This window comes from Cetorhinus maximus, chromosome 7 (genome assembly GCF_964194155.1).
Source record: "Cetorhinus maximus chromosome 7, sCetMax3.hap1.1, whole genome shotgun sequence".
Lineage (NCBI taxonomy): Eukaryota > Metazoa > Chordata > Chondrichthyes > Lamniformes > Cetorhinidae > Cetorhinus > Cetorhinus maximus.
This window is the reverse complement of record NC_135885.1, coordinates 64,246,194-64,270,899: the sequence shown is the minus strand read 5'-3', so window position 1 is coordinate 64,270,899 and position 24,706 is coordinate 64,246,194. Positions and strand designations below refer to the sequence as shown.

The 24,706-nt window shown below is 43.6% G+C and overlaps 1 protein-coding gene across 2 annotated transcripts in view; it reads left to right on the top strand.

The window, feature by feature from the left end:
- LOC144682476 (interleukin-1 receptor type 1-like) overlaps positions 1–23,363 on the top strand; it is a 79,013-nt gene extending 55,650 nt beyond the window's left edge. For both annotated transcript variants that reach the window (XM_078544874.1, XM_078544873.1), the window contains exons 8-11: positions 1,067–1,215; positions 11,302–11,445; positions 12,785–12,952; positions 22,477–23,363. In XM_078544874.1, coding sequence (XP_078401000.1) covers positions 1,067–1,215; positions 11,302–11,445; positions 12,785–12,952; positions 22,477–22,853 — 838 coding nt within the window. In that variant the 3' untranslated portion in view covers positions 22,854–23,363. The remainder of the gene's footprint in view (positions 1–1,066; positions 1,216–11,301; positions 11,446–12,784; positions 12,953–22,476) is intronic.
- Positions 23,364–24,706: the final 1,343 nt, after the last annotated feature.

The window sequence follows — 24,706 nt, the reverse complement described above, 5'->3', positions numbered from 1 at the left end:
TGCAGCCGTGGACTGGAAACACTGAGCATGGCTGTACTTTAAATGTGGTGCCTGGTCTGATGAAGAGGCGAGGTGATGGCGTGGCAGGCGAATCGGAACCCGACCACCATGGAAACGGCATGTATCCTGGGAATGCATAATTAATGTGGCGAGCTTGGACTATATGGCGTGAAAAGCTGCCATTGTGGCCGGTGGGTAAAACGTCATTTTTCTTGCCCGCTACCGCACTTAGTGCAAATCTGGGGCTGTTCAGCCCGATGTCTGTCTTCCTGCTCAGTTGTTTTTATTTAATTTGAATTCTCATCAGTTCACATGTCCACCCCAATTAGCACTTGTCATATTTTGGGCCATTTTGCCCCTTTATTCTTGAAACTGAAAATGATATTCAACCATTCCACATCCCTTTCTCCATATTTTAAAGAATACTTCGAGTGGGAGCTCCAGACAGCTGGCTCCTCCAGGCTTGGATAAAATATCGAATGGGATCTCAAGCTGGCATTGGTAGACCTGAGTTCTGACATAATTTCTCCACTGGCCTGGGGCAGAGATGAAAATCATTTCCCATAACTCGCAATTCACAACGAGCCTGCACACTATTTTTTGATAAACTCACCTGGCATATAGGTCTTGGAATTTTCACACACTCCTCACACACTTCAGCTGCCATACTTATAAAGTCTCAAAAATATAACAAAAGAAGGTCAGTTATTTCTGCTTTTTTTAATCTTCATGCTCTATATTCTCTCCAAATACAGAATGTTGGAATTTACTATATACAGAAACTTCCCCAATTATTAGTTACTAATTAATCTCTTGATGTACTTGGGCAATGTTTTAAAGGCACAGGTCCATTTAAACACAACTCAATCTTAGTAGCTAAACACAAAATATCCATGAGCAACTAACACTTAGTTCCTCTGTTTGCTTGGACTGATATTTTTAAATGCAGTGTTTTTTTTTGAAGAAGTAAGATTCAGAATAATTGAATTTCAAATGAACAGCAATGGAAAGTTGCAACTGCCTGCTTAACACACTTTCTAATTGTGTTGTTTCATACCTTTCACAGTGACAAAAAAGAAGCTAATCATGCGACAATTGCTTTGAGAAACTTGATTATCTCCAAGATCGTTGAAGAAGACTTTCAAACCACTTTTGAATGTTTTGCATACAGCCCACAAGGCAACAGTTATGGTTTTTTAAAAATTGCACCTCAACGTAAGGCTTAGTTTTTGAATTTACTTTATTAGTGAAATAAAGATATTTTGCTATTTCTTATTTAGTGTAGCTAACAGTCTATGCATGTGTAATTAATTGGTATACAATGCAAAATGTAAGCCTGGAAGCACTGATAAGATTTGTTTATATTTATTGTATAAGTAGGGTAGGATTTAATGTTCCAATGTTTATTTTATAATTAACTCAGAATGAGTGTGAGTTCATAATTTCTTTGGAAGAGTACATGGTTTCTAATGCATGCATGGCTTTCTGGTCAGTTTTCTCAGCAGTTTCTAATTCATATCAATAGTGGGTAATTGTTAATAGGATTGGAAGCTTGTCGTCTCTCGCCCCCAAAAAACGCTTACCGAGAAGCAGGTGATTGAACTAATTCAACATTTATTTTTGTGATAACCTGATGGGTTTGTTCACCCTTGCACTCTCTGGCCTGAATGTTATTCCATCCACACTGTTTGTATTACCTTGAGGCAGCTCCTTTACTGCAGTGCTCCCCAAACATTTTCCTGGTGTGATCCCACACCAACCCCCCCTCCCCGACACCCATTTTAATGCAGCAGACTTTGCGTGGCCCTAGAGTGAAAATTTGGGGATGGTGGTGGTATGAGAGTTGTTTAGTGGGAAAGTGGAGCAATTGGGCTTCTCTTCATGGAACATTCAGGGGTGAAAAGCATCTTCTGATTATTTGTAGGTTTTAGAGGAAAATGGATAGAGAGGTATGCTTCAGGAATATGCACATGTCCACATAGATCACAAAACCAAATAGCATTGGCTGTACAAAACAGTCACAAAGATGTACAGCTTTAAAACCTTGCTACAAAGACTCAAAGAAACTTCCTTAAACTCTTTGAGACAAAAACAGTCAAGAAAGCCTAGGGGAGCATTGCATCTTTAATAAGGATGTTTTCTATGGTATAAAAGTTAGATATCACAAATTGTTGTTGACACCATTGTTATTGTCTAGCTCTCATAACACTAATTTTCTCCCTCTAGTTTTTGACATTCCCCTTCCTTCTCTTTCATTCATACTTTCATTCATTCACTGGCCTGTCTCTTTTATTTCTTCTTTACATTCTCTCACTCATTCCTCTTTCCTGCTTTCTCTCCTTGTTTCTTCTCTCTCTCTCATGTAGAATATGATTTACAATTGAACTTTGCAAGACATTGTTAACTTGTTCTCTGAAATCATCATCCAGTACATGGAATAAGAACTAATGTGGGGGTGGATTCCATCTTGAATTTTTTTTAAGAAGTGGCTGATTTGCACTTTGTCTTCATTCTTCTGAGTCTAATTATAGTTCTCAATTGGCACCTGTTCCTTCTCAACCAAATCACAACTTTCTGCCATTTAATTGAAAAATATGATGTGTATTAATTCCATGCTTTAAAAATCCATGCTTTAATCTTGTGATAAACTGATGGTGACTCCCCCATCAATCTAGCTTGCCTTCTGTTATATATGTAGAGCCTAGAGTGGATGAAGATTTGTACATGTAGCAATGAGTTAGAGAGAAGAAAGTACTTGTACTTAAATAGCATCTTGCACAAAATCAGGATGTTCAAAAGTTCTTCATAAATAATGAAGTATTTTTCAAATGTAGTCACTGTTCTGTAAAGGGAAACGCAGCCGCCAATTTAAGCACAGCAAGATCCTGCAAACAGCAATGAGGAAACTGGCCAGATAATCTGATTATGTAATATTGGTGATGTATAAATGTTGGTTATGACACCAGAAGAGCTTTCCTGCTGTTCCTCAAGTTGTGCTATTGGACCTTTTGCAGATGCATCATCTAAAAGACAGCACCTCTGACAATGCAGCATTACCTCGGCACTGCACTGAAGGCTCACTCTAGGTTGTAAGCTCAGGGGCAAAATTTTTGCCCCAATCTGAGGACAAGAACATAGGTGGGTGCATAATTTCACACCGCCAGCCAGTATGTCGGTTTGCCAACACTACCCATCTTACAAGCCATTTTCCTGATTTTCAAGGGGGCATCTCAAGATGGAGGCATCCTATCTCTCCCTTACCTGCAATGGAAGGCTGCAGCTCCTTCCATGCTGAAGGGCTTCTTATTGACTCCACCAGCTTCAAGCGCCGCCTGCCATCCTTAATTGCACGATGAGCACACCTCTGGCCACTATTGACCAATCAAGGGAAAATCACTGCTGGGTAACTGCTTTCCAGAGGTGCGGAATTGGGATCCCCATTTGACTCCCAACATTGGTGTACTGACCCAAATTGCAAAATCCTGCTCCAAGTCTCTAGAATAGAGATTGAACTGATGACTTTTGACTCACAAGTGACAACTATCATTAAGCCAAGTTTTGACCATTAATACCAGTGTCATTCCCTGCCTAATCTTTCAGCAGGCTCTGAGTGGGATTGAGTTTATGGGAAGTGCTGCTAAACAAAGATAAGTAATACTGTAACAAAAGCATTCGGCTGACGAGATGCAAAGTGCCCACTCCTGGCTTAAAAGATAAGAATTGCATAATTGCTGGCAGTTAGGAGATCTCATCAGACACTGGGCAGAGAATGTATTCCTTCATGACATTGTAAAGCAGGGCTTCCCAAACTGTGAGTCACCACCCCCAGTGGGGTCGTGAGATGAGATTTTAGGGTCACAGGCTCCAAGACAGCAATGGCTGCCATGGAGCTCAAACTGAATGTTAACAGCTGTGAGGCCCCTCTAAATCCTCACATTTTTTTCTATTGGTGAGCTTGGTCTAATGGACAGATTGTTGAGGCCTGATTGCTGCTGCAAAAAATGCCTGTGTTAAGGTGTTTGTTATATTTTAAAAACCCTGCTCTTTAAACACTCCCTACCATGCTCAACCTCACTCCACCCACTGCCTCCCCACCCCACATAAGCTAAAGTTCAACCCCCACAACCTGCTTCGCTGCTCAGCTACCCATGATCAACCATCATGAAAGTATGAATGACAGAGAAGGAAGGGGAATGTCAAAAACTAGAGGGAGAAAATGAGTGTTATGAGAGCTAGACAATAACAATGGTGTCAACAACAATTTGTGATATCTAACTTTTATAACATGGAAAATGTCCTTATCAAAGGTGCAATGCTCTCTCTTAGGCTTTCTTGACTGTTTTTGTCTCAGACAAAGAGTTTAGGGAAGCTTCTCTGAGTCTTTGTAGCAAGGTTTTAAAGCTGTACATCTTTGTGACTGTTTTGTACAGCCAATGCTGTTTGGTTTTGTGATCTATGTGGACATGTGCATATTCCCGAAGCATACCTCTCTATCCATTTTCCTCTAAAACCTACAAATAATCAGAAGTTGCTTTTCACCCTTAAATGTTCCACGAAGAGCTATCTTTCTGCTGCCACTTGAGATGAAGGCCAGCCTCTTGGATCTAAATGATTCCCAAAGAACAAAATAACAGAAACATTCATGTTCTTGCACCTAGATGCACAAGTCAGTCCCAGAGCAGTAGCTGTAAATATTACAACTCTATTAACGTTTATGTGGTGGGCTCCCTCCAAGCAATTGTGGGAGATCATTGTCACATCTTTGAACCTTAAGTGTACACTTGCATCATGCATGGTGCTTTGTTCACTGTGGTTTAGTCATTCTGTTAATTTTTCTTTGAATGGCATCTAGCTGCAAGTAGTAGCCCTCCAATCCTACTGAGGAGCAAAATTTCCATTGGTGCAGGGCATCATTGACTGCGCTTGTGGCTGTACACGCATTGTTGTTTGATTCATTATTTTAAATTATATCCATCAATGCCCATATTATTTCATTCGATGTCAATCAATGATGCCAGTGTTACTTAAAGGTCCAAGAAGAGTTACGGACTTAGGAGTTTGGGGACCAAGGGTATGTACTGTAGCCAAGGCTCACAACGCCACTATATCATTCAAAGATGAGGCCTGAGGAGATGTTCAATGAAGCCCACACTTCTACCAAAGGATGAGTGGAACACAGCTTTGGCATCATTAGCTACAATGCAGGCCAGCTAATATCTCCAAAACTATTGTAGTTAGCTGATATGTCCTACAAGAACTATACCTTCTGAAAAGTCTTCAATCATGGAGCAGGCAGAGGATAAGAAAAAGTCACAAACCAAGAAGAAAGTGAGGCATGTCCTGACATAGAGGAAAGAAAGAAAACATAAAGAAAAATTAAATAAACCAACTTGCATTTATTTAGTAGGTAAATTCTAAACATTTGACGACCATTGAATTACTTTCACGATGTTTGCCACTGGTGTTATGTAAGCAATTGCATCAGTCAATATTGTACACAGTAACATCTCAGAAATAGCACTGAGGGAAAAGATCATTCAGTCTGTTTTGGTGATGGTCGTTGAGGGATCAATGTGGATGAGACATCAAGAGAACTCCATCCTCTTCTTCAGAAAAGTGCCACACAATCCTTCTCGTCGATCAAAACATGTAGGCCGCCCTTGGTTTAACTGCTGAATGCAAACAAAACCATACTTAAGCGCTCTTCAGTACACATAAGGCGGAAGCATTCCAGATTTGCACTAAGTGTGGTAGTGGGTGGGAAAAAGACGTTTCACCTGTCGGCCGCAATGGTGGCTTTTCACGCTGCATCATCCCAATCCTGCCTCATTAATCATGTAGTCCTGGAAAACATGCCGTTTTTCTGGCAGGCAGCCTCCGATTTGCCAGTCATGCCGTCACCTCGCCGCTTCCTCATGCCGGGTGCCATATTTAAAATGCAGACGCACGCACACCTCTCAGTGCTTCCATCCCAGGGATGTCCACTCCTCAGATTGCAAGGCACAATGGAGGAATCTGTCCGCCTTCACTCTGAGGTGATAGTGCCGCCATGCCAATGCACTGAGGTCAACACTGGTAGGGTGGCAGCTGCTGCGGAGACCTTGGTCCAGGACATTGGTCCTGCAGTGCTGCGTGGGTGGAACTCCGTCGCTCCCGCCATAGTTGGCCTTCAACACTGTGCATGCAAGGGGACTGCGGGCAGCTCGATCTCACTCCAGCTTCCCCTTCTCCACAAGGAGTCAGCCAGAGGCTCTCAGGCACCCATAGGGAGGAGGATCAGCAGGTGCATACCCTGGAGCAATCCACCCAAGTGACTCCAGGTATGTCCGGCCCATCCGAATCCCTCTTCCTGTGATCCCAGCAAATCCAGCTCCACTGGCCGAAGAGGGTGCCACTGCCACATAGCAGGACCCCAAAAGCAGGCCGGGGCCCTACAAGTCTCGGCCATCCAGAGGATGCCTGTCACAGTCGACACTGTCATCATAGAAAGGGCATAGCAGTCAGCAGGCTGCCTCCACCTCCACTGTGGATGTCAGGGGAGCACCAAGACATAGCGGCAGGGTTAGGAAGGTTAAGCAGATGTAGTTGCACAGCCTGGGCACGGGTGTTAATAACTTGTACATAGTGTTCACTTTGTTAATAAATTCCCAAGAATATCTCCTTGCCTACGACTCCTTGTTCTAATGAAGTGTTCATGTCGCTCAGATGTGAAACCTTGGTCCCTGCACAAGATGTCTCAGTCCAGGACCTCTTCCCTGTGCTTTGTACAACTTTCCCAGCACACTGATGGTGCGCCTTCACTGTCACTGGTCACGTCAACCATGCCTGCACCTCGATGGGGCTTATCATGGTTGCCAGAATGCCCTCTCTGTGTGCCACCAATACTTTTGAGGTGGGGCGGCCCCCCCCATCTTATCAGCACCTGTGTCCGGTGACAGTGTGGTCCTGAAGGGTTCAGCTCACGAAGGATACCATAGAATCAGGAGAAGTTAAAGTTTCCCCACTGCACCTCCACGATATGAGCATATTCACAGAGCACAAGTGATAGAATTCTTCATCAAGATGGAGAGTGACGTAGTTGATTCTGAGACTAGGATCCTGAATCTTAATAAAGGAAACTGCAATGGTACGAGACGTGAGTTGGCTATGATGGATTGGGAAACATTACTTAAAGGAATGACAGTGGATAGGCAATGGCAAACGTTCAAAGAGTGCATGGGTGAACTGCAACAATTGTTTATTCCTGTTTGGCACTAAAATAAAATAAGAAAGGTGGTCAAACCATGGCTTACAAGGGAAATTAGAGATAGTATTAGATCCAAGGAAGAGGCATACAAATTAGCCAGAAAAAACAACAGACCTGAGGATTGGGAGCAGTTTAGAATTCAGCAAAGGAGGACCAAGGGATTGAGTAAGAAGGGGAAAATAGAGTATGAGAGTAAGCTTGCGGGGAACATAAAAACTGACTGTAAAAGTTTCTATAGGTATGTGAAGAGAAAAAGATTGGTGAAGACAAATGTAGGTCCCTTACAGTCTGAAACAGGGGAATTTATAATGGGGAACAATGAAATGGCTGACCAACGAAATGCATACTTTGGTTCTGTCTTCACAAAGAAGGACACAAATAACATACCAGAAATGTTGGGGATCACAGGATTTAGTGAGAGGGAGGAACTGAAAGAAATCAGTATTAGTAGGGAAATGGTGTTGGAGAAATTGATGGGGTTGAAGGCCGATAAATCCCCAGGGCCTGATGATCTACATCCCAGAGTACTTAAAGAAGTGGCCCTAGAAATAATGGAAGCATTGGTGGTCATCTTCCGAGATTCTATAGACTCTGGAACAGTTCCTACAGATTGGAGGGTAGCTAATGTAACCCCACTGCTTAAAAAGGGAAGTAGAGAGAAAACAGGGAATTATAGACCAGTCAGCCTGACATCGATAGTGGGGACAATTCGAGAGTCCATTATAAAAGATTTAATAGCTGAGCACTTGGAAAACAGTGGCAGAATCAGACAGAGTCAGCATGGATTTATGAAAGGGAAATCATGCTTGACAAATCTATTGGAATTTTTTGAGAATGTCACTAATAGAGTTGATGAGGGGGAGCCTGTGGATGTGGTTATTTTGGACTTTCAGAAGGCTTTTGACAAAGTCCCACAAAAGAGATTAGTGTGTAAAATTAAAGCACATGGGATTAGGGGCAGTGTGTTGAGATGGATAGAAAGCTGGTTGGCAGACAGGAAACAGAGTAGGAAGAAATGGATCTTTTTCTGAATGGCAGGCAGTGACTAGTGGGGCACTGCAGGGATCGGTGCTGGGACCCCAGCTATTCACAATATATATTAATGATTTAGATGAGGGAACTAAATATCTCCAAATTTGCAGATGACACAAAGCTGGGTGGGAGGATGATCTGTGAGGAGGATGCAGAGATGCTTCAGTGTGATTTGGACAAGCTGAGTGAGTGGGCAAATGCATGGCAGATGCAATATAATGTGGATAAATGTGAGGTTATCCACTTTGGTAGCAAAAACAGGAAGGCAGATTATTATCTGAATGGCTATAAATTGAGAGAGGGGAATGTGCAACGAGACTTGGGTGTCCTCGTACACCAGTCGTTGAAGGTAAGCATGCAGGTGCAGCAGGCGGTAAAGAAGGCAAATTGTATGCTGGCCTTCATATCCAGAGGATTCGAGTACAGGTGCAGGGATGCCTTGCTGCAATTGTACAGGGCCTTGGTGAGACCACACTTGGAATATTGTGTGCAGTTTTGGTCTCCTTATCTGAGGAAGGAGGTTCTTTCTATAGATGGAGAGCAGTGAAGGCTTTCCAGACTGCTTCCTGGGATGGTGGGACTGACATATGAGGAGAGATTCAGTCGGTTAGGATTATATTTGCTGGAGTTCAGAAGAATGAGGGGGGGATCTCATAGAAACCTATAAAATTCTAACAGGACTAGACAAGGTAGATGCAGGAAGGATGTTCCCGATGGTGGGGGAGTCCAGAACCAGGGGTCACAGTCTAAGGATACGGGGTAAACCATTTAGGACTGAGATGAGAAATTTCTTCATCCAGAGAGTGGTGAGCCTGTGGAATTTGTTACCACAGAAACTAGTTGAGGCCAAAACATTGTATGTTTTCAAGAAGGAGTTAGATATAGCTCTTGGGGCGAAAGGGATCAAAGGGTATGGGGAGAAAGCGGGAGCAGGCTATTGAGTTGGATGATCAGCCGTGACCATAATGAATGGCGGAGCAGGCTCGAAGGGCCGAATGGTCCACTCCTACTCTTATTTTCTATGTTTCTATGCCCATCGACGTCTTCCTCATCAGAGGAGACATGCAGCTCCTCCATCTTCTCCTCAGCCAGCTCCTCATCCCATTGCAGCATGAGGTTGTGAAGGGCACAGCAGGCGATGATGATGTGTGACACCCTTTGTGGATTGTGTTGCAGGGCTCCACCAGACTGGTCCAGGCACTGAAACCTCATTTTCACCATCCTGATGCTTTATTCCACCAAGGTGCGAGTTGCATTATGTGCCTCATTATACCTTTGCTCTGTTGCACTCTAAGGCTGCTGCATGGGTGTCACCAGCCACGTCCTCTGAGGGTAGCCTTTGTCCTCGAGGAGCTATCCGTGCAGTTGCCGTGGACCCTGGAAGACATCAGGGATCTGAGATCTATTGAGAATGTAGAACTCTTTGGGAACTGTGCGCAGGATGTGTATGTGGTTGTCGCACACCAGCTGAATATTCAGTGAATGGAAGCCCTTGTGGTTGACGTTGCTGACTGCTTGTGGCCACGGAGATCTGAACACCACGAGTACAGTCGATGACACCCGGCACCTGTGGGAAACCTGAGATCTGGGCAAATCCCGGCACACTTGCTTCCTGGCTTCCTGATTCCAGGTGAAATGCACAAAGTTGTGTGCTCTTGCGAAGGTGATGTTCGAGACCTCATGGATACATTTATGCGTGGATGCTTGTGATGCCCCATGGAGGTCACCTGTGAAGCCCTGAAAGGAGCCACTGGTGTAAAAATTGAGCACTGTAGTCACTCTCATGGCCACTGGCAGTGAATGACCTCCCTGTCCCTGTGGCACCAAACTCCACAGTAGGTGGCAGATGTGACTGACCAGTTTCCTGAACATGCACAGTCTTCGGTGACACTGGTTCTCGGTCATGAGTGACAAGCACCACTATAGACCTTGGATCTAGCCAGGTGCTGACCAGCGATGGCTCGCTGCGGCTTTTCAGTGGCCTGTGTAGGAGCCCCAGCTGCCCCTGCATTCTGAGGGTACTGCTCCTCCCTCTGCGTAGCCACACACCTCCGTCGTCCTCTTCTTTGTCTCTGCTCTCTGTAAGCCATGAGGCATACAGCTAGTTCATTAGGTTCCATGCTCCTGAGGTGGTACTCCTGCAGATTGAAAGAGAGAGAAGTGTGGGATAGCTTTGGTGTACTAAGAACCTCTCTTGGTTAAATCTGAAGGGCCCTTAATGCATCCCAGAGAGTGCTGACCACCACTTGGATGGCCAGAGTTGAGAGCGCTTCATGGCTGCCCAAAACCCCACCCACCTCCACCCCACTCCACCGAACGATTGGCTGCATCTTTGCCCATTGGACTGCATGCTGTGCTCCCAGCTCAGGCGCAGGCATTCTCCTAACCCGTGCTGTATGGCTGCACTGTTAGCTTGAACCATGATGGGTAAGGTCCAAACCTCGCCTGAATGCGTGGTGCCTCAACAATGTTACTGCGCACTCAGCTCTGAGTTCCCCTCGAAACTCACGCAGCTCACCAGGTGCATGCCTTATAAATGCTGTTGTGAAACATGTCGGCGTGGCCTGGATGATTCTGGAAAGCAGGGCCTATAATGATATGCAGATGTATTAAAATGAAGCTCCCGATGTGCGGCGGTGAGAAACGTGACCTGCCATTGATGGTCAGAATGGATGATTGCAAACTGGTTTTGTGAAACTGATTTTTGGCCTTACCTCCATATTGTTTGCTCACGTCCGCCATGATGCTGGACACCAATGGGCACGAAAAGTCCCGTCCATAGTCAAGGTTGAAATTCAAAATCAATTGATAACTTTAGATTGCTTGCACAGATTAATAATTAATCATCAATGAAATCTATGTACCTCATTAAAACATTATTACAATCTTTAGGGATATTTTCTCGATGAGACTTTCTTGAAACATTTTTAAAAATTGTATCAGACCAAACTATACCATATAATAAAATATAGCCTGAGAATTCAATCTTTTTTGCAGTCACAATTCTTTCATTTTTTTCCTAGCACCAGACTGGACACTACATGTGATTATGATCTTTGTTCCATTGATCTTTGTGATTTTGGCTGGAATAATAATGTACCTGATTTTCAAGGTGGACATTATCCTTTGGTATCGTGAAATGTTTGAATCCCACAAGCCCATTAATGGTAAATACAATATTCTTTCATATGCTTTGATATATACTCTTTAAATTTTATGCAGAAAGTAACATTGTTAGAAATTCTAGCTGTTAAGGGGAATTGGGTATATTAAACAGTGTATAGTTTAATCCTCAGTTTAAGGTCAAATACATTCTCCTTCTTCTACTTCTTTTCCTAGAGGTTTTGTGACTCAGAATGTAGTCCCCCTGCATCTGAACCTGAAGCTTCACGTTCAAATCCCACTCTAGGACTTGTCAGGCACAGAGTAGTGTTCGTGACATGGTTCAAACAGGTTGATAATCAGTCTACTAATCCTTCCAACACTTCTGCAATATTCCCCAAAGGGAGAAAAAAATGTGTGAAGGCACAAGCAGACAAACTTCAGTTTTCCTCCTTTGGTGCCTAGCAGCACATAAGGCACCTAATTTCTTCCACTCCTTAACAACTGGCAGATTGTACCCTGGGCTGGGTCCTTATCTAAGTCTCTTTCTATGTAGACAGGTTAGCCTGGCTCACAACTCATTACCAGGAGAACTTACTGGATAAAAGGGGAGTCACCACTACGCCTCCATTGGACATGAGTAGCCCACTAGATGTCAGTACAGCATTCAAATGCTGGAGCTCTGGTCTCATGCTCAGTGGAGTGTGAAATATATTAAGAAGTATTTAAGACCAGTCTCGATATAAGGTTAAATACATCAAATTTTATGAAATGTCATTCTATGTTTCAGCTCTCCAAATTAAGCAGTATCCAATATCAGTTTAGGGCTACAAACATCAAAGAGCTTGTAATATCAGTCTGAGTTTAGTTAATACACATTAAGCAGAATCTAGTTCTATTTTTACTTAGTTCTGTTGAAGAGTCACACGGACTCGAAACGTTAACTGTGTTCCTCTCTGCAGATGCTGTAAGACCTGCTGAGTTTTTCCAGTTATTTTTATTTTTGTTAAGCAGAATCTAATACTGCTCTCAGCTTATGACTATTCTAAAGCAGTATTGAGTAGCTTAATATTATTTACATCAATCAGTATGTAACATCAATTTGATTTTAAATTAACCAGTTATTTCCCATTTTAGATTATGTCAAATAGTGTGTATCTCTGTTTCAATTATTTATGTCAGCCAATGGTTAATATCATCTAAGGTTAAGAAGATATATATTAATTGGTTTAGTAGTATACATCTCTGTTTAGAGCTGTAAAGGTTGAGCGTTTTTGCATTACGAACTTAGCACTTTAAATTACACATTTTATTGAATTGTTAAAGATGGTATCATTATTCAGTACAAGCAAATTACTTGGTACCTATTGTTATCATTATGAATAATTGTCTTTGACTATGCAGATGGTAAGATGTTTGATGCATATGTCAGCTATCCAAGATCTGAGAGTAAAGGTTCTCTGGATAACTATGACACAAACCACTTCGCTCTTCACATTTTACCGCGCACCCTTGAAGAAAAATATGGCTACAAACTGTTCATACCTGGCAGAGATGAACTTCCTGGTCAGGGTAAGATGAAGGAATTTAATGTTGAGAATCCTTTCCATTGCATATTGAAAGTAACTGTGTCTTGATGACAAAGAGCTCATGCTGGATGCTGAACAAAACATAGTGACTAGTACTTTCCATGAAGTATCTTAGTTTCAATATTATTTGTCTGTCAGTCAATTGGACCAACATAAGAATGAAAGTTAGAAACTTTAATATAAATATTACATTATATTGTAGTCATATTATACTGTTGACAGATCACATTACAAGATGATGACAATTGTTTTAAATTACATGAGATAAAGAAATCCCACAAATTGAATCCTCCCTCCAAAAGCTTAAGACTTATATCACAATCTGTTCTATTTTATTCAATAGTAAAATGTTAATTACTTGCTTTTTTATTTTCTTAATTATATATAAGAGGCACATATAAATCAATGTTTTATTATATGGATTTATTCTTTATGCCTACCTTTTCTTTTGGAGGCAAATGTTGTCGGCCTGGCATTGTGTGGGCACTGTTCTTTGGGTGCTGCATGCCCCAATGACACTCTAAGCTGACATTGTGCAATAATGCAAAATCAATTAATTTACAAGATATTTCAGTGCTCCTGGCACACTATGCTTGGTGTATATTGGGAGAAAGAGATAGGTTACTCACTGCTAGCAGCTTATAACTGAGATCCTGACACCAGAGGTCACCTCTGCACATCATCTTCACCGCCTCCAGCTTTTGAATATCTCCCTTGTTTTCAATCTCCAGAACACTGTGCAGTTGGATCACAGCTCCCCCAAACTTTGATACTACTGTTTTGCTTATATAGTACATCATTCAGTTGCTGTTGTTGATGTCTGCTGTGCATTGGATGGACATGTTGAGCATTGAGGCTAACAAGATTCTTATATCTCTAAACTTTATTATTTTTTTTATTCATTTATGGGGTGTGGGTGTTAATGGGTGGGCCAGCATTTATTGCCCTTGAGAAGGTAGTGGTGAGCTACCTTTTCGAACTGTTGCAGTCCATGTGGTGGAGGTACACCCACAGTGCTGTTAGGGAGGGAGTTCCAGGATTTTGACTCAGCAACAGTGAAGGAACAACGATATATTTCCAAGTTAGGATGGTGAGTGGCTTGGAGAGGAACTTACAGGTGGTGGTGTTCCCATGTGTCTGCTGCCCTTGTCCTTCTAGATGGTAGTGGTCATGGGTTTAGAATGTGCTGTCTAAGGAACATTGGTGAATTCCTACAGTACATCTTGTGGATGGTACACATTTCTGCCACTGTGTGTTGGTGATCGGGGGAGTGAATGTTTGTGGATGGGATGCCGATCAAGAGGGCTGCTTTGTCTTGGATGGTGTGAAGCTTCTTGAGTGTGGGAGCTGCACTCCTCCAGGCAAGTGGGGAGTATTCCATCACACTCCTGGCTTGTGCCTTGTAGGTGGTGGACAGGCTTTGGGGACTCAGGAGGTAAGTTATTCACCTCAGGGTTCAGAGCCTCTGACCTTCTCTTGTGGCCATAGTATTTATATGGCTACTCCACTTCAGTTTCTGGTCGATGGAAACCCCCAGGATGTTGATAGTGGGGATTCAGCAATGGTAATGCCATTGAATGTCAAGGGGGGATGATTAGATTCTCTCTTCTTGGAGATGGTCATTGCCCGGCATGAATGTTACTTGCCACTTGTCAGCCCAAACCTGGATGTTGTTCAGGTCTTGCTGCGTTTGGACATGGATTGCTTCAGTACCTGAGGAGTTGCAAATGCTGCTGAACATTGTGCAATCATCAGCAAACATCCCCACTCCTGACCTTATGATGGAAGGAAGATGAAGCAGCTGAAGATGGTTGGGGCTAGGGCACTATCCTGAGGAACCCCTGGAACTGAGATGGTTGACTTTCATCAACCACAACCATCTTCCCTTTAGCTAGGTATGATTCCAATCAGTGGAGAGATTTCCCCCATGATTCCCATTGACTCCAGTTTTGTTAGAGCTCCTTGATGCCACACTCGGTCAAATGCAGCCTTGGTGTCAAGGGCAGTCACTCGCACCTCACCTCTGGAGTTCAGCTCTTTTATCCACGTTTGAACCAAGTCTGCAATGAGGTCAGGAGCTGAGTGGCCCTGGCAGAACCCAAACTGAGCGTCAGTGAGCAGGTTATTGCCAAGCAAGGGCCGCTTGATAGCACTGTTGATGACCCCTTCCATTACTTTACTGATGATGGAGAGTAGACTGATGAGGCAGTAATTGGCTGAGTTGGATTTGTCCTGCTTTTTGTGTACAGGACATACCTGGGCAATTTTCCACATTGCTGGGTAGATGCCAGTATTGTAGCTGTACTGGAACAGCTTGGCTTGGGGCGTGGCAAGTTCTGGAGCAAAAGCCTTCAGTACTTTTGCTGGGATATTGTCAGGGCCCATAGTCTTTGCAGTATCCAGTGCGTTCAGACATTTCTTGATATCACGTGGAGTGAATCGAATCGGCTGAAGGCTGGCATCTGTGATGCTGGGGACCTCTGGAGGAGTCCGAGATTGATTGTCCACTCGGCACTTCTGGCTGAAGATTGTAGCAAACGTTTCAACCTTATCTTTTGCACTGCTGTGCTGGGCTCCCCATCAGTGAGGGTGGGGATATTTGTGGAGCCTCCTCCTCCAGTGAGTTGTTTAATTGTCCACCACCACTCACAACTGAATGTGGCAGGACTGCAGAACTTCGATCTGATCCATTTGTTTTGTAATAGCTTAGCTCTGTCTATCATTTGCTACTTGTGCTGTTTCACATGCAAGTACTCCTGTGTTGTAGCTTCACCAGGTTGACACCTCATTTTATTCTTAACTATTTTGGCACTATTATGATGTACATATGTTTCCTTCCTATTTCACACTTGTCTGAACTACGTTTCATCAGCCTTTGTTTGACCTGCTCTCATATTTTGTGCAGTTCATTGAGCTGATTCCTTAAATTCCCCTGCACCTAGTAGTTTGATATCATCTGCAAATGTAGCTCTTTTGCAGCAACTTTCAGAATCCAAGTCATTGCTGGAGACTTGAAACCCTGGTCATCCCAACACTGAGCCCTGGGGCACCCACTTGGCACTTGCCCTTAATGATTGCACTGGAGGGGGTGCAGAGGAGATTCACCAGGATGTTGCCTGGGATGGAACATTTAAGTTATGAAGAGAGGTTGGATAGACTTGGGTTGTTTTCGTTGGAGCAGAGAAGACTGAGGGGCGACCTGATCGAGCTGCATAAGATTATGAGGGGCATGGACAGGGTGGATATGAAGCAGCTGGTCCCCTTAGTTGAAGGGTCATTCACAAGGGGACACAAGTTCAAGGTGAGGGGCAGGAGGTTTAGGGGGGATGTGAGGAAAAACTTTTGTGGTGACGGTCTGGAATGCGCTACCTGGGAGGATGGTGGAGGCGGGTTGCCTCACATCCTTTAAAAAGTACCTGGATAAGCACTTGGCACGTCATAACATTCAAGGCTAATGGGCCAAGTGCTGGGATTAGGTCGGTAGGTCAGGTGTTTCTCACGTGTCGGTGCAGATTCGATGGGCCAAAGGGCCTCTTCTGCACTGTGATTCTGTGATTGCACCTCTGTTCAGGTCCAAATCCTCTAAGTAATCATGAGTCTAAGACAGACAAAAGGCATGTAGCGTCTACATGATGTAACTGTACAGTGCAGGTTTGGAAAATGAGTAATATCCCCTACTGTTGTTTAAACTGACCTTGTAGAATAAAAATTAAAGACAGTGGTGACTTTGACGTCTACAAATAGAACCATCACTGTTGTTGAAATGTTCAAGATCTGACTGTAGGGGACAGCACAGTTCTGTTACAGCCTCACTGCTAGTTTGTAACCTTGTCAAGCAAATATTTCCAGGTAGCTATGCCTTGACCTATTTACATGTTGGTAACATAAAAATGGCTCATTTTGAACAGCTAAGATGTAAACAAATTGATTTTCCTGTCTCCTCTGCTCATCCTCTTCCTGTTCAGAGAGACTTGAGGGCACTCATACAAGGAACTCAGAAAGTTAGCATGCAGGTGCAGCAATAAATTAGGAAAGCTAATGGTCTTCACTGCAAGAGGATCGGAGTACAAGAATAAGGAAGTCTTGCTACAATTGTACAGGGCTTTGGTGAGACCACACTTGGAGTACCATGTGCAGTTTTGGTCTCCATACTCTATCTGAGGAAGGATACACTTACCTTGGGGGCAGTGCAGCAAAGATTCACTGGAATGAGAGGGTTGTCCTATGATGTGAGGCTGAGTGAATTGGGTCTATACTCTCTGGAGTTTCGAAGAATGAGATGTGATCTGACTGAAACATACAAGATTCTGAAGGGGCTTAGCAGGGTAGACATGCAGATGTCTTTATTTTCCCCTGGCTGGGAACCTAAAATGCAAGGGCACAACCTCTGGATCAGAGGTCAATCACTTAGGACGGAGATGAAATGAGGAGAAATTTTCTCCCTCAAAGAGTTGTAAATCTTTGGAATAATCTACCCCAGAGGGTTGTGAGTGCTCCATTGGTGAGTATATTCAAGAATGAGGTTGATAGATTGTTGATCTGTCAAGGAATCAAGTGATGTGGGGAGCAGGCAGGAAGGCAGAGCTGAGGCAGAAAATCAGCCATGACTGTATTGAATGGTGGAGCAGGTTCGAGGAGCTGGAGGGTATCCTCCCCCTCCCATTTCTTACGTTCTTATGTTCTCAAGAGCCTGCAGATACTGAGGAATGCCCAGGAGGATATCCACAATGGCTGTGTTAACTTGATGCTATTGGCAAACAGCCCACTCAGACCAACTTATCTAGGCTGGCACTTATGCTCCACATAAGACTCCTCCTATCCCCTTACATTTAACCCCACCAGCATGTTGTTTTATTCCTTTCTACCTTACCAGCTTATCTAGCTTCCTATTAAATACATCTATGGCATTTGCCTCAACTTGTGATAATGCATTTCACATTCTCACCACTCTCTGGGTAAAGAATTCTGCACTGGATTTATTACTGACTACCTGATAGTTATCGGGTCTAGTTTTGAACATCCCAACATTGGGTGTGGTTGCTGTGATTTGTGACGTGGCCATGCAGTTCAGATCAAGACGCAAAATTTGCCTACCCATCTCACCTGAATGATTTTGGTGCAAGCTCCTGCACCTCCATTGCTGCTGCTCTCTGTCTCAATTCTGCCAGTGAGCTCTGGACACAGCAGGAGCCATTGACAGTGTTGCTGCAGAACACAGAGCACAGGCAGCTGTTCTTTCCTAAAGGTAGGCAGCCTCTTAAAGGAAGCTGCACAAAAAGGTTGCTGCAGTGAAAAGTTTTGCAGACAGAGGGATCCAAATTAATGAATGCAGCACTGGAGACATTAGTGGTGCATGCGGGCTGGAGGAGAGATCCATTGCATGGGGAAAGGAGACCCTATTGGATCATCCTCAGTGGGAGTGAGAGTAGATAACCAGGGAGGTGAACACCCAGAGTCAGGACATGAGGATCTGACAGCAGTGCCACCAGAAGTTAAATGATCTCATAAGGATGGTCAACATCAATGAATACATCATCACATGGCACTTTCTACCCAATACACCACCAACATTTCACTTTGTCCAACACACCACATTCCCATCACTCTTCCAGCAGCATTCCCTGGCACTCAGGACTCAGGGCTAATATCCAGATTCCACTTCACCCTCACCCACTTACCAAATCTGCCACCTTCACATCCATCTCTCACTGCCTCCACATTACTTTAGCTATTATGCTATGGCAGGTACATCACCCAAATACAGTGCGACACAACCACTGACATTCTCCTCTCTCTTGCTGGTCAAGGTGGCACACAATAGAAAGGAGTGGAGCAGAGCAGAGCCACCTGGGGACATGGAGGCCACATTTCTTGAGGCCTACAGACCTACATGGGGCTGGCTCTGATGGGGCCTGCAGCATCTGACGTCACTGAGAAGATTGAGGATGATAGCATCTTCCTGCATTAACCCCCTTATCAGCTCCCAGCCCACCCTCACGGTGACATATTGGGCCTCTTGCTTCCCACCCCAACCCCCCTTCCCTGATACCAACTCCTCTGGTTTCTCCTTTTGGCTACCCAAGAGTTGCCATCTTCCCAGGCAGGGGAGTCCCAACAGGAGGAGGAAAGAGAGCAACAGTACAGCACTAATGAAGAGGCCCTTACCTTGATCTAATACTCAGTCACCAGCTCAGATACTTGCACTATACTTACCTTGGAGGCTAACATAGAGTTGGGATCAGTAATAAGTGAGCCACTGTGGGCATGATTGGCTGCAACCAGGCTTGGCGAAAGGACGATTCATTAGCCAACTCACTGGAGGCCGAGCTGATGGATAAGTACCACTGCTGAGGACTCAAAGAAGGACAGCAATGGGGCAACATATAGGGGAGAGCTGAATGTGCATGCGTGCCAAGCTGCTGGGTGCATTGGCTGGCCTTCCAGGTAGCCACCTGTCACTGTCAAGGAGCATGGAGGAGTCGGTCTCCAACTTGGCAAAGGGCATGCCATGAAGATTGCCCTCTCCTTGGCCTCTGCTCCATCTCCCTATCATCCTGCAGATCCAGGGACACTGGCACTGCCACCTTCCATGCCTGTTGCAGGCTTTGTGTGAGCTGGTCACTTACTCTGCCGTCCCCATGAGAATGTGGCAACACTCTCCGGAAAATGCAGGAACTCATCAAAACATCTCTGAAAACATTATAGATTACATTGAAATGGAAAATGTCCTAAAATATTAACTTAACTGGAATCAGAAAGCCTGACCCTTTAAATAATGCTCCTGCAGGGCCTATCTTGCTCTTTTACACTGCCTTTTTCAAGAATTGACAGCACAGGCATTACTATGAGCTGTGTTGTCCAAATTTGTAAACATGGCAACACATCAGGCGGTTAGGCTGTGGATGCAAGGATAATACAAATTCAACATGTTTGGGTGTACCTAGGGGACCCATGGTGTAACCTGCCCCTGGGGAAGTGGCGTTTATTTAATTTAATTTTGTGCCCACTTTCTCTATGTTTAAACTATCAACTCTTTGGGCAGAATCTTCTGGCTGCTGTGCGTGTGGCGGAGCCCACACGCAGCGCTTAAAATGTCACGTGAGCGTCCTGATGTCAGCGCGCGGCATCGTGATATTTCAGTCGGCGGGCGCACTATGCAGCGGGATGCGCGCCCACCATTAATTAAAGGCCTCATTAAGGCCCTTAACTTGCCAATTGGTGACGATTTTGAGGGGCCCGTGCGAACTTTGGCTCGGCGCATGGGCCCAACGGGCAGGCGGGTAGGTAATTTTTTACATACCTCATCAAGTGGCGGGATGAGGTTTGATAGTGGTTTTAAAAACTTTTAATAAAGTTTTTGTTTATTTCATTGACATGTCCCATCTCGTGTGACATTTTCACATGAGGGGGACATGTTAATGAATTTTTTATTGTTCTACTTTTTATATTTTCCAGCCTTTCAGCGATCTCCCCAAAGCAGCACTTTGCCTCAGGGAGATGTGCGCTCTTTCATGCGCATGCTCTGACAGTTGGGGAATCCCTCCCTCCCTTCACAGGAAGCGCATAGCGTTTCCCGTCAGGCGGCCCGCCCACTTAAAATGGCGACGGGGCCTGTTTCGGCGGCGGCGATTGGCTGCCCGTCCGCCCATCAAGGGCAAAATTCTGCCCTTTCATTATCTTAAAGACCTCTATCAATTCACCTCTCTGCCTTCTGTTTTCGAGAGAAAGAAGCCTCAGCTGTTTAGCATTTTCTGACACACACAATCTCTCGGTTCTGGTATCATCCTTTTGAATCATGTTTGTACCTTCCTGAATGCCTCTATATCCTTTTTAAGAATATGGAGACACAACTATGCACAGTACTCTGAGTGTGATCTAGCCAAAAATCTGTATAAATCTAATATAACAAGTCACTTAGTTTTTAAAAAAAACGGAAAACTTGTTAGCTTTGTAAAATTATGTGTGAGACAGGATACCGTTATTTGAAATGTTAAATGGAATACTGTTTCAAAGAGTGCGGGATTTGGATCCGTAGCACCGCTGAACTGACAATTCAGAAGCCAATTGCCGTCCTGGCCATGCCATCAGCATGGCACCTAATGAGCCATTTTGAGCAGGGCGGTCATGTAGACAACCTCTGCATGCACCAGAACCATCTGAAGTGGTGCTATCATGAGGCCACACAGCCCTGTTGACAAATGTGACACTAGTTTTCCGAATTTGGGCCGTGCAGGTCCACTCAATAAATTTGTGTGCCACTCACTAAAGTTCAAACGTTCAGCTGAAAGAGGGCCTGAGCACTACTTTATTTAAAGGGCCAGGCCCAGGCCCAGGCCCAAACTTACAGGTAAGGTAACTTCTGCTATTGCACAAAGATATAGCTGGCCCCAGAATGTGGAGCACCATTTCCTCCAGAGGGTTCAGGATGTGCAGGCATCCTTTCCCCTTCTGGCCTGCTCTCTTCGAATCTGTGCCATGCTATCCTGCAAATGAAAGGGAAGAATGTCGGGGATTATGTTTCAGTGCATTTGGGTGAGGTGCCTGCAATAGCTGAGTAGCTCCAGGTATGTATAGGCAGCGAGGGGTGGGTGTGAGGCTGGCAGCATCGGTCGGTATGTGAAAGTGAGGTGGTGTATCTGGATGAGTTCTGAGTGCTAGGAACAGGTACTAGGTGGGTTATTGGACAGTGTTGCATATTGAAACATGAGAGGCTAGTTGAGTGCTGGGTAGGAGGTGTCATATGCAGATGCATTCATTGGCATTGACCACCTATGTGAAGTTACTGGACTTTTTTTGGCATTGCTGCCAGGCCCTTGGTTCCAGAATCTGTAATTGACCTCCCTGGTCATCTGCTCTTCAATCTCTTTTGAGGGTCTCCTCCCCCACCCCCTGCAGAACCATAGTTTCACTCTTCTTGTCCACTCACCATTAAGACCTCCAGCATTACATCTGTGATCCTGGAGCCCCCTCTTTTGTCCTGGTGTTCCTTTTTCCTTGTTTAGAATTGCAGCAATAGTATTCAGCAGCAGCCTCCTGTCATTCAGTGCAACTTTCCTTTAAGAGGGACTGACTGCCTTTAACAACAGAAGGCTGGCTGTACCATGTGAGATGAACAAATGCTGCTCAGTCTCCTGCTGAGCACAGAGGCAGCCAACAACATGACAGGAGCTCAGCCATATGCTACAATCATGGAAATGAGGTGGCAGCACCATCCAGCTTTTGCTGAATTTGACATTGTGGCACTAAGACAAGCATTAGACCCCTAAGTAGCCGGATGCCTATTTTAAGTGGGCCTTTGGAAGTTGACACACCTCCAGTGGGGATTGGGCATAATCGATCACACCTGGATACTGGCCTCCCCCTTGTGAATTTTGCACCTAAAAACAGTCACAATTGGAACCAATTTCTTCCCCAATAGTTTTTGTTTGCCGCTATATAGCCCTTCACAGAACTGCTATCAATAAGAAAACATTTACGGAAAGTTTAATGCCTGGTTTATATTTACAGTTGAAGTTGAAGTTATTGAAGAACACATAAGGAACAGCAGAAGGTTGATAATCGTTTTGGCTCAAAAGCCTTCAGCTAATGACCAGGCATACTCTGGCTTTGAACATGAGATTGGATTATTTGAAGCTTTAATCTGGAATGAAATGGAAGTAATTCTAATTAAATTGGAGCAAGGTGAATACTTGAATGACATTCCAGAATCCATAAGACATGTTATTCAAAAAAATGGCATTATTAAATGGAAACCAGATAGAAGAAACAAACCCGAGAAATACTATTCAAGATTTTGGAAACAAGTGAGATACAAAATGCCAGTGAGAAGCAAATCTTCAAAATCTACTGTGTACGACTCTCAAAATAAAACTGGAGCTGTGTGATGCAAAAATACTTAGCAAAGAACAAAACTATATCTATTTGAACTGCCAACATTGACCTAATGGACGTCTGCTGTGCAGGAAAAAAAATGCTGAATTTGCATAAGATTCCCAAGTAAGGTTAAGCTTGATTTTCTTTTCTTATTTTACAAATAGCAATTTATACAACATTTTAGTGGCTTTTATTTTTTAAACTTGCTCTTTTAAATACAGTCTTTTTCAGGCATTTAACATTGTTGTACATGTTATAGTAAATTTTCTTCTTGGACTCCTGGTGAGGGGACATGGCAAGGAGACTTTCCCACCAGAGGCACATATTGGACTCTCGTGCGCACAGCCAAGTATTTTCCAATCTGGTAAAGTTAATGGATATAAAACTATGGGCTATGTGCATAAAATGTCCCGATAAATGTTAGCAATGTCCTATGCCCTATGTTTATTTGCATTTTTATCCTTTAAGCTTGTTCTCTTGATGTGCTCATAGGCTCACTCTGATGAATTAAAGTTATGTGAAATAAATCATTGATTTTGGTGACCATTGTTGGAAAAGGTGCTGTTCGAATGTCTTCCTCTCCAAAGTCTCCTTGCTTCAGAAGTCAATTGACTGTTTTCACAGTTTTTGATTGACAGAATCAGGCCCATTTTGTCAGTTTATGGAGAAAGAGAGAATAGTCGAGATACTGAATAAGTATGCTGCTTCAGTTTTCAGAGGTGGGGGATTTAGAACACCAGAAGTAGGTGTAAAACAATTCAAAGTGAAATGGTGCAAACTTAAGGTAGACAAATGATAAAAATGTAATGATTTACAATTGATGGACCAAAAATTATGAATTAAAATGAGATAATGAAGTCTCTGACTATAATGTTCCAAACTCTGTGCCAGAGGGTGACAGATTTGTCACATCTCTTCAGAAAAAAGATGAGATAAAGGCAAGACATTACAGGCCAATTAATTCTACTTCAATTGTTGGTAAATTACTAAATCTAAAATTTCTGAGGGCACATTGCCAGTGAGGAAACTTGCACACCACCACTGCACATGAAAAAAATCGCAGGCACACCAGCCATGAATCTCCACCACAGTGGTTCCTTACCATTAGTAGAAATTGTAAAACCTATCTCAACAGAGGATCACAAAGCATTTGGAGAAACATGAAGTAATCCAGCTAGTCAGCATGAATTTCAAAAGGGGAAGTGGTGTCTGATCAACTGTATGAAGTTCTATAAAGAAATAACAGAGAAAAATTAAAGGAAATATAGTGGATGGATTTACATGAATATACAAAAACCATTTGATAAGGTACTGCTAACAGAATTCTGACAATGATAATGCTGCTGGGAATTAAATGCAATGAGGCCATTGTTTGGAAATAGAGATAGTTTAAGCAAGTTACATTTGTATTTGTGGGTGTTTGGAGTGAGTTTTAGCTTTAAAGTTTAAATTTGATTTGCATTTCTGTATCTCTGTGTTAAGAAAGGTCAAATGGAGTTTTAGTTTTACTTTAAAAGGCTGCTTGCATTTCTAATGGGATGTTTACAATCCCTATAAAGTAAAAGTAAACACACAAGAGTAGAAAGAACAGTGCTGTTGTCTAGCAACAGGGAGTCAGATAGGCCGGTTCCTCCCACAGGCGCGCGCACACAAGAAGAAAGTTTGATTTGGAAGCTGTTGGAGTTCAGCTGGTTTTGGAGTTGCTGCCAAGAGAGACTGGAGCAAAGGGAACAGATAGAAGCCCCAAGCTAAAGAAAAACCCCAAAAATCCAGGAGAATGGAAGAGGGGAAAGTCCAAAGGAGACCTTGTAGGCAAAGGAAGGACACAAACCTGGGAAAAGTTCCTGTTATGTGAAGTTAAGAG